Source organism: Patella vulgata, chromosome 7 (genome assembly GCF_932274485.2).
Source record: "Patella vulgata chromosome 7, xgPatVulg1.2, whole genome shotgun sequence".
Classification (NCBI taxonomy): Eukaryota; Metazoa; Mollusca; class Gastropoda; family Patellidae; genus Patella; species Patella vulgata.
The window spans coordinates 1797491-1807610 of record NC_065885.2 but is presented as its reverse complement, the minus strand read 5'-3'; the positions used below and the strand labels follow the sequence as shown (position 1 = coordinate 1807610).

Here is a 10120-nt window from a genome sequence, read left to right as displayed (position 1 = left end):
ATGGGTATGGATTGGTATTACATGTCTTCATCCGACAAAAGAACTACTTTTCATAGAACCGTGAAAGACGTGGTAGAAATAGCAGAATCGAAGGGGAAAATTCCTGCCTTAACCGAAACTGGATACGCGAACAGTGGAATCCAGAATGTGCCTACTTTCTGGAAAGATGACATCCTTGATGTTCTGAAAATGGAGCCAACAACGAAACGTCTCGCCTACCTTGTTACCTGGACGAATCATTGTTACTATGCTGGGAAGTGTTCAATTTTTGTACCTTATAAGGGGCATGCGGCTGAGAACGAATTTCTTAAATTTTACAATGACACGCTGACTGTTTTTTCATCTCAGCTACAAGATATGTACAACTGAAAATTTACCAGAATTAAATCAAATTACTGTTTTTCTTCTGATATCTTACTTGTTATGTACATCATATCGTGATCGTATAACGGAAACTACGTCATAGGTTAGGTTTGACTTGACTAATTTTACTAACGTATTGTGTAGCATCCAGGGGATCACATGGCTAAGTGGGTAAGACGCTGGCTCGCTAGCCTGGAGGTCCGATGTTCGATCCCTGCATTGGCCGAGAAAGTTCATTCAGATTTTCCGGCGTGGTTCCCCCTTGTCAGTGATGCAGGATGGAGGGCCCGGCAAGGACAGCTGTCTAGCCGTTCGGATGGAACGAAAAACCGAGGTCCCGTGTACACATTGGCGTGCACGTAAAAGATCCCTTGGCTGTTGGAATTCGATATTAGAGTAGACCGTAGCGCCGCTGCCCAGGCAAAATTTCCCTCATAGCACAATGTATGGTGTATGCCCGTCTTCATTAGCCCAGTATAGGAGCAGAACAGTAGGACGTTAAACCCCATTTCATTTCATTTCATTTACTACGTCATAGATTAGATTTGACACGACTAATTTTACTAACGTTGTGTAGCATCTACGGTTGGTGGTTGTCCCCACTTAGCGGAAGTAGAATAATTGAAACGAAACTGCTACCCAATTTATCAAACTGTCGTGACTATAACAAACCTTATGAACTAATGCGCACACATTGGGGTGCTCGACTACTCAAAGCCCGCCCCAACCCCGGATCAAACTTGATATAGATGGTCATTTGGTGAATGTATTGGTCCAAGTCTGAAAAGCTTCATGTCTGCCATACTTGAATTGTCTTGGCCTTTTGTCGAAGAGCCTCGCCCCCAAAAAGGCGTGCAACATGATGTACTTGAATTATCTTAGGCTTTTGTCGAAGAACCCCCGCCCCCAACATGGCGTGCAACGAGATGGGCTTCATTATCTTATCCTTTTGTAGAAGACCCCCCGCCTCCAAGGTGGGCTTCAATTATCTTAGCCTTTTGTCGAAAAGCCCACACCCCAAGATGGTGTGCAACATGATGGACTTGAATTGTCTTAGTGTTTTGTCGAAGAGTCCCGCCCCCAAGATGGCGTGCAACATGATGAACAGCGTTGGGGCCCCGGTTTCTGGCCCAATACACAATGATTCATATCGTGGATGTATTATAACTATCTTCTATTAATAAATTCCTGTCGATCTAAACAGAGATATGGGGTTTAACTTCCACTCGACACAAACTAGGTCATTTCGGGACTAACACATGGTTCAATTTTATTTCAATATTTCGCTTGAGCGTAGGGGTCTTTAGCGGTGGGAAGAAACCGGGGTCTCAGAGAAAACCCACGAGGATGGACAGGCGACCCTACTCCTTGTCACGTACAATCGGGGAATCGAAACCACGCCAGTTGACTCAATGACAGACCTTATGATACAGCGCGCACGTTCTAACCATTCGGCCATCCAATCCCCCCTCTATCGATCTAAACTATTGAATAAAACAATTAGACAAACGGGAAGGATTTTACGAATAGGACAAAAATGATTTCAAAGGCCCCATCTCGGTTAATTATAGAATCAAAGATCTTCGACATTTAAGATATCGAATCTTTGATTTTTCTCGCACATTATGGCATATAGCCGGATTATCACACAAATTGGTCGTCAAAGAGGTGGGGGAAAATTTTGTGGTTTGTAATAGAAGGGAGACAACTACGTTTTAGGTATGCAGACCACCATTAATTTATCCATTAACTTCAATGTTAATTCTCTGCCAGGATCTAACTTTTCCCCAAATGTTCGTCGGGCTGAATGTTTTTCACTACAGGCAGCGAAACAAATGATCATATCTTTGCAATAAAATTTGTATTGGGTTCACCACCAAAGTTTTGAGATACACAAATTCCAAGTAGCATACTAAAAAAAACATGTAAATATTCGCCGTACATATCACCTTAGCTCTGTTATCCTTCCACCTCTAAATCATGAATATTTACCAAAACTTGGTAGAAAATGTTAATTCAATCCCTCTTCATCCATTCTAGTCCAAAAAAACAACAAACATGCACACGCAAAACCAACAAACATGCACACGCAAAACCAACAAACATGCACACGCAAAACCAACAAACATGCACACGCAAAAGAGGTGAAATGAGAGAAAGACAAATGCTATAAAAAGACGAACTACAATTTGTGGGTACTGAAATTGTGAAATGTAATGGTGGTCTGACTCCTATATGGTTTTATACATAGGTACTTGCACGAAGTGTAACTTATTAATTAAAATATGGATTGATAAATGTAAAACAAATGCTGTATTTAGTTGATAATCTGCCATTATAATAAAGTGGTCACAAAGCATTAATTTATTTTTAAAAAATTGGGAATATGGTGAAAATTAATGGCGGTCTGCTTCCAAACCGGACTATGTCGCCAATCCGTACTTGGGTAAGATTATTATTCAACATGGTTTGGGGCCTTAGGTTTAATAATAACAATAAGGATTTGATGTAAATTGATTTCACGCCTGGATTATCTAATTTCTGTGTTTATAGGGTTACCCATTCCCAAGAAAGAACCATTCACTTTCCATCTCAGATTTATAGTTCCTAAATAAACGGTTGTGGTGTATTTCACATGATATAACCATTTAAACATCAATGAAACAATAGACTGAAAAAATATACAAGTGACGTCATTGCATCCGGGCATTTTTAGTGCAGAATAGTTTATCTGCCCTTGATTTGAAATTAGTCCCTCTTAACCAGTTGTATTTAACAAGATAAAACCATAACATCAATGAAACAATAGACTGAAAAAGTATACAAGTGACGCCATTGCATCCGGGCATTTTTAGTGCAGAATAGGTTATCTGCCCTTGATTTGAAATTAGTCCCTCTTAACCAGTCTACTGACCGTTCTCCGACTCATTGACAGGCCGGGATAATCAAGACTATTTTCTACGAAACATTACAGAAAGTTAGAAACATGCACGCTAGGCAACTCAAAGATTGTTTAAAGAACCTTATAACTAGTATTCTCTTCTTCCCTAACAAAGGAGCTTCGCAGATATTAATTTTACGAAACCAAAAGATGCAGCTTCTAACGGTATTGTTCAAAAAAAAAAGCAAATTAAAAATCAAAATGAGAAGTGTGGCTACTATCCAGCTGACCCATTTCTTGTACAGTTGTTTCCATGAGCTATTTAAGTATTTTGGACACATGACTTTTCCAATCTGACATCGGGTGGCCGAATGGTTAACGCATGTGAGTTTGGCCATAAGGTCTGACATTGAGACAAGTGGCGTAGTTTCGATTCCCCGCATTTCCGTGATAAGGAGTAGCGTCGCCTGCCCAACCTCGTGAGTTTTCTATGGGTCCACCGGTTTCCTCCAACAGCTGAAGACCCATACGCGCAAAAAAATCATTAAACTAAAATTAAGCCATATTTTAGTACCGAAATGAAGTAGTTTATGTCGACTAGGCGTTAAACCCCATTTCTCTCTCTCTCTCTCTCTCTCTCTCTCTTGATCTCTCAAATCGTCATGACGTTTCTTCAACATGAACATCGGTGTGCTGTTTACCCCCTCCCCTCCACCAGACCTTTCCCCTCTGACTGGTATAGTGTGGTTCCAGATTGCTGAATTCCGTACATACTTCTGGCTTGTATTCAAAACGTCAGATTCCCTGACTTGATCATGATGGCATTCCGTCGTCATATGTATTACCTTCAGCCAATAGAAACTTTCTCCAAAACAATCAATGGTATCTTGAACTGTTGGTAAAAGACAAACTCCTCAACCTGAGCCATTCTGATTTATTAAGCTGGTTGGCCTCAGGAACAACCTTGTCTTATTTACCACATGGTGTCCGTATCGTCTCTATGTCGTTATCTTATCTGCTACACTTTGATTTTAGCACGTGTACAATGAAACACCCCTTCATTGTTCAACCAGTAAGCGATATAGTAAGGAAAAATATCAAATGTACTTGGGGGTAGGCCTAGTTCTGATTGTTGACCTGGTGGTAACTGTAACCATTGCCCAGGTTGATCAACATGCAACTCAAGAAACCAAAATCATGTACCAAAGGATAAAGCAGATGGCAAGGGATGAAACAAAAATTATGTTTGGACAACAGCAATTTTCTATTCTAGGCGCAGAAGGAGGTCAACCACCATACTTAACGCAATCTTTGGTCCATGACAGTGGTGTCCATGGTTGGATATTTGGGGTAAGTTCGGAAGTAATTAAATGCAAAAACAGGAATTATCTCTAATCGTTATGTCCTTGTTTAGTTGTACTGCGTTTTAATGGATGCTTCAAGAATAGTATAATCCAAAATGCCTTTACAAACTTATATTTTAGCACGTTTTTAGCAGGAAGTTAGTAAATACGTTTGTCTACAGGAAACTAATCAATATATAGTCGATTAGTGAGTCTGCCTAAACTAATTTAAAGTTCAAAATCAATCTTTATCTTTTAAAATAATGATTTTTTGCAACGCAATTTACAAGACAAGGGGTTAATTGTTTTATCTAGCCTCGAGGATACCTTCTCCAGGTCGAAACAACTTCCACAGTTAGGTATACGTCGAGCAAACGGTATGTTATGTCTAGTCACTCATAATTAATACACGTCCATAGTACTATAGCTTTTTGCAAATCCTTTACTCAATAGTTAAATTTCACAAGGCCCTCCATTTGGGTAGTGGGGGGGGGGGGTAAATACATCTTTAAACCAACTAAACTGAGTATTATATATTTACAGGATAAACAAGCTCGCCAACACTCGCCAGATGAACTATGCGACGTCAAAAGGATGACAGGATCGAACCCCGCAATTTTAGGTCTGGACATGCATGACCTGGATTACAAAGGAAATATAACGAGTCATTGGGTCGGAAGATTGGCTTACGAAAGGGGTGAGGTCATCACGGTATCCATGCATCACTCTAACCCTGTCACTGGGAATAGTCCTTGGGTCAAAAAAGACAACGGGGATGTTGTTAAGACTGTTCAAAGAATACTTCCTGGAGGTGATCACCACGATAAATTCAAACAGATACTGGATCAGATGGCCGATTGGGCGAATTCTTTCACTGACTCGAATGGCAAGCCAATTCCAGCAATCTTCCGATTTCTACACAAGTTAAATGGTGGATGGTTTTGGTGGGGTTTGCACAACAAGGCCCAGAATACAGAACAGGAACTCATAGAATTATATCGATATATGGTCAAATATCTGCGAGATCAGAAAGGTGTCCATAATTTCCTCTACGCCTACAGTCCTGATAAATTCTCTGATAAAGCGGATTATTTAAAAACTTACCCTGGTGATGATTATGTTGATGTTCTGGGTATGGATTATTATTATTCGGGTTCCTCCACTACAAAGGCCAATTTTCAGCGCATGGTCAAGGATGTTGTGGAAATGGCCGAAGAACGGGGTAAAGTTCCGGCAATTACCGAGACCGGGTATATGAATAATGGCATTGATAAAATACCCAATTTTTGGCAGGACTATATTTTAGATGTTCTGAAAACGGAAGCGACAACTAAGCGAATCGCCTATGTTCTCGCATGGGCCAATCATTGTTCCGGAAACGGACATTGTCAGCTTTGGGTACCATACAAAGGTCATCCAGCAGAGACTGATTTTATTAACAACTTTTACAATGATTCACTGACAGTATTTTCCTCTGATTTGACCGATATGTATCACTAAAACTATGCTATTAAAGATGTGGTTTAACGTTATTTATTTACTTTTTGAATGTATATTGTTTTTTACACTGTAAAGTGCCCTTGAACACATCTGTGAAAGGGGCGCTATATAAATTTTGTACTAATAATAATAATAATAGTTCTCTGTATCTGAACCTATTTTTTGAGCAGGAAATTACCTCACGTAGCTCCAGCTGCGATAGAAATCCTTCAATCCAATGACAATTTGTGAAAGTGAACAATCGGTCAGAAATGAGAATTAACATTAAAGTCAGTGGGCAAATTAGTAGCTCTATGTGAAAGCCTCCCTGATTACACGAAATGAAATGGGGTTTAACGTCCTACTGTTCTGCCCCGACTGGGATAATAAAGACGGGCATGCGCCATACATTGTGCTATGGGGGGAATTTTTCTATTAAAGATGAATAAATGAAATGAAATGGGGTTTAACGTCCTACTTGTTAGCATCTACTGGGCTAATGAAGACAGGCATACGCCGTACAATGTTCTATGGGAGAAATTTTGCCAGGGGAGTAACTGGGAGTCTTGGGACCTCGGTTTTTTCGTCCCATCCAAACTACTAGACCCTGTTCGTCAGACGCTATGGCATGCCACGAAGGAAATTCAGAGGAAATGTTTCGGTCACTACAGGGATCGAACCCAGAACCTCTACGTTTGTGGGCCAACGCCCAACCCTACTCATTGCGCCACCGCGGGTCTTTAGGAATTAAGGGCATTTCTTTTTTTAGAATCCAACCTCATGGGTTTCTCCGGGTTTTCCGGTTTCCTCCAACTGCTAAAGATCCCTGCGCACAAGCGAATTATTGAAATAAAATTGACAGACAAACAAACAAACGACATATATCAGTATAGATAGGTCAGGTAAAATATAGAGCCTTCGATCAGTGTGGGTCAGAGAAGTCGTCAATGTGAAATTTCAAAAATATATCCATAGTTTGGACATTAATAATGGAAGCAATTCTCCAAAGCGTCGACAAAATAAAATATCGTCACCAAAATACAGAGAGAGAGAAATGGGGTTTAAGGTCCACTCGACACAAACTAGGTTATTTCGGGACTAACGTATGGTTCAATTTTATTTATGTGAATTTCAGTCGCTTAGTTCTCGGTTAATCGTGGATCAATTTGAATGAAATCTTCAGCAAATTGCCTTTACATAATATAGTTTTTAACTATTATAGTGAGAACTGCCAACTCGTTACCGAATCTCCCATAATGTATCTTTAATTTTACGATTCAATCAATTTGATAGGCTATATATAGCTCAACAGTACATCTGACAGTCGGCCTATTATAATAAATATGATCGGTAGACGATTTCCGAAGGCACAATTTTACTGGAGGGCTAGGGGGAATACTACTACTACTAATAATAATAGATGACCACAATATACAGAACACAACACCAAAAAGTTGATACTTCGGTATATTTTAAGAGATTTTAGGACAACTAGTAATTTATTTTGTCCATTTATCTTAGCTTTCGGCTAGATGTCTGATATTCTTCAGCTGTTCAGTGGTACATATCTGGTAGTTGAGATGAAAAGACAGTCATTGGGTCTTTGTAAAATTTATTTACAAAATCCCATTCAGCTGGATGACCCTTGTAAGGTACCCAGAGTTCACATTTTCCATTTCCGCTACAATGATTGGACCATGTATGAATGTAGGCTATACGTTTCGTTGTTGATTCCCATTTTAGTACATCAAGGATGTCATCTTTCCAGAAACTGTGCATTTTCTCGATGCCATTGTTCGAGTATCCCGTTTCGGTTATGGCAGGAATTTTCCCCCTCGATTCTGCTATTTCTACCACGTCTTTCACAGTTCTATGAAAAGTAGTTTTCGTGTCGGATGAAGACATATAATACCAATCCATACCCAGAACATCAACATAATCATCACCAGGGTAGGTTTTTAAATAATCAGCTTTATCAGAGAATTTATCAGGACTGTAGGCGTAGAGGAAATTATGGACACCTTTCTGATCTCGTAGATATGTGACCATATAGCGATATAATTTTTGGAGGTCCTGTTCTGTATTCTGGGCCTTGTTCTTCAAACCCCACCAAAACCATCCACCATTTAACTCGTGCAAATACCTGAAAATTGCTGGAATTGGTTTTCCTTTGGAGTCTGTAAACGAATGGGCCCAGATTGCTAACTTATCCAGTATTGCATTAAGTTTATCGTGGTGATCTCCTCCAGGAAGAATCCTTCTAACAACATGAAGAGTATCGCCAGTATCGCCCCCAATCCAGGCATTGTGACCTGTAATTGGGTTAGTATGATGCATGGACACTGTGATTACTTCACCCCGTTCATAAGCTCGTCTTCCCAACCAATGACTTGTGACGTTATTCTTATAATCCATATCAAACATGTCAACACCTAATATGGCGGGGTATGACCCAGTGATGCCCTTGACATCACAGAGGTCATCTGGAGAATGGTCTCTAGCTTGGCCATCCTGGAATAAAATTAAGTTTTAAATATTACTTTATGCACTGAGAGTCCTGACGTTTCCAATGACGGCAGAATAAGCAATCATGCTTTTTTTCGTGGTAATGTTGCAAGCTAATACACGTGCTTAGACTTTATATACTTGTTCTAAAATAGCGATCTATATCCTGACCCTTTCTGTCAACATCGTATTATCACGTTAAGGGAGAAGCAGCACTCCCTTGTTTGGCATACTGCTTCTTGGAAATTCCTCAGAAATGTGAATCAGTGGAGAGGACGCTGACTCGCTAAGCAGGAGATCTGGGGTTGGCCGATGAAGTTCTTTGGGAGGGTCTGGCAAGGACAATGTCTAGTTGTTCGGATTATGCGTAAAAGCACCAGTGAGCCAAGGTGTTTGGGTCAGTAAGGCGTTGACTCGCTAACCTGGGGGGGGGGGGGCGTGTTCGATCCCTGTGTTTACCCAGAACGTTCATGGGGAATTTTCGGCGTGGTTTCCCCCTTGTCAGTGGTGCAGGGCGAAAGGCTTGGCAAGGGACAACGTGGGACGAAAAACCCAGGTCCCGTGGTAACACGAGTCGTGCTCGTAATACTACCCTTGACAGTTGGGCTAGATTTCTCTCATAGTAGACACTGTTAACCCCAATTCATGTCACTTCATTTAACAAACCTAAACAAGAACCATAACAGATTTATAGTACACAGGTCAAAGTAGAAAGAAGTGGGTCACGCGGCCTCTAATATTTAGGTGCGACAATGAATGTCCAATATTGAATGATACAGTAAACAGGTTTGGGTAGTCTAACTTGCGCCATGTATGTCAGGGTCTGTAATCCAATGTTCGACCCAAGCTGGTACTGACAGCGAGTAGCGGTGCCTGCCAAATTGTATGGGTTTCCTTGTCCCTGGTGCCATTGAATTGTTGTACCATATGTTATTCTGGATGAGATTTAGTTATTGTTTAATAATTTTTAAAAACAAACATCTCATCGAAACTCATCACTACAAAAATTATCTCCAGAATACTTACCCCATAAATCCATCCCTTGGCACCGTCATGATCGAGTCCCCAAAATAAATATGGCGATGTTCCCCCTTGAGCACCTAACCAGGTGTGTTCTTGTTGTCCAAATAAAACTTTAGTTTCATCTTTAGCAAGACTCTTCAATCTTTGGAATAGCATCTTGGTTTCTTGAGTTGCATGTTTATCAACTTGGGCATCTGTTATTGTCATTAAAGCAATTACACAAATCAAAAAGCGACACATGTTTTTTAGTTGCGTCTACAAGCTTCTAGGCACACAGTTGAAGATTTCTAATCGTCCTAAACTATGTCAATTTGTGTGTGTGTATATATATACATACGTTCACAGATAAGGAAATGACCTCCGTCTGATTACCCTCGCTTCCAAATATTGTATACCCAGAATACTTCTTAAAGGGACAACGCTCTCTTTTCTTTGATAGAGTTACATTTCTTTCATGCGATGTATGTTTTCGTTCCGATCAAATACTGTTTTCTATTTTTAGTTCCGTTCGTCACTTGATCATCTA

The 10120-nt window shown here is 40.3% G+C and overlaps 2 protein-coding genes across 2 annotated transcripts; one reads left to right on the top strand and one right to left on the bottom strand.

Moving 5' to 3' along the window:
• The first annotated feature begins 4358 nt into the window (after nt 1–4358).
• LOC126828651 (mannan endo-1,4-beta-mannosidase) lies at nt 4359–6087 on the top strand. The gene is made up of 2 exons (XM_050558551.2): nt 4359–4594; nt 5131–6087. The coding sequence occupies exons 1-2, from the start codon at nt 4442–4444 to the stop codon at nt 6085–6087; spliced, it is 1110 nt and encodes a 369-aa protein (XP_050414508.2). The 5' UTR covers nt 4359–4441.
• A 1491-nt stretch (nt 6088–7578) lies between these two features.
• Nucleotides 7579–9871, bottom strand: LOC126828650 (mannan endo-1,4-beta-mannosidase). Its single transcript, XM_050558550.2, has 2 exons — nt 9598–9871; nt 7579–8577 (listed from the first exon to the last, which is right to left on the bottom strand). The coding sequence occupies exons 1-2, from the start codon at nt 9832–9834 to the stop codon at nt 7621–7623; spliced, it is 1194 nt and encodes a 397-aa protein (XP_050414507.1). The 5' UTR covers nt 9835–9871; the 3' UTR covers nt 7579–7620.
• Nucleotides 9872–10120: the final 249 nt, after the last annotated feature.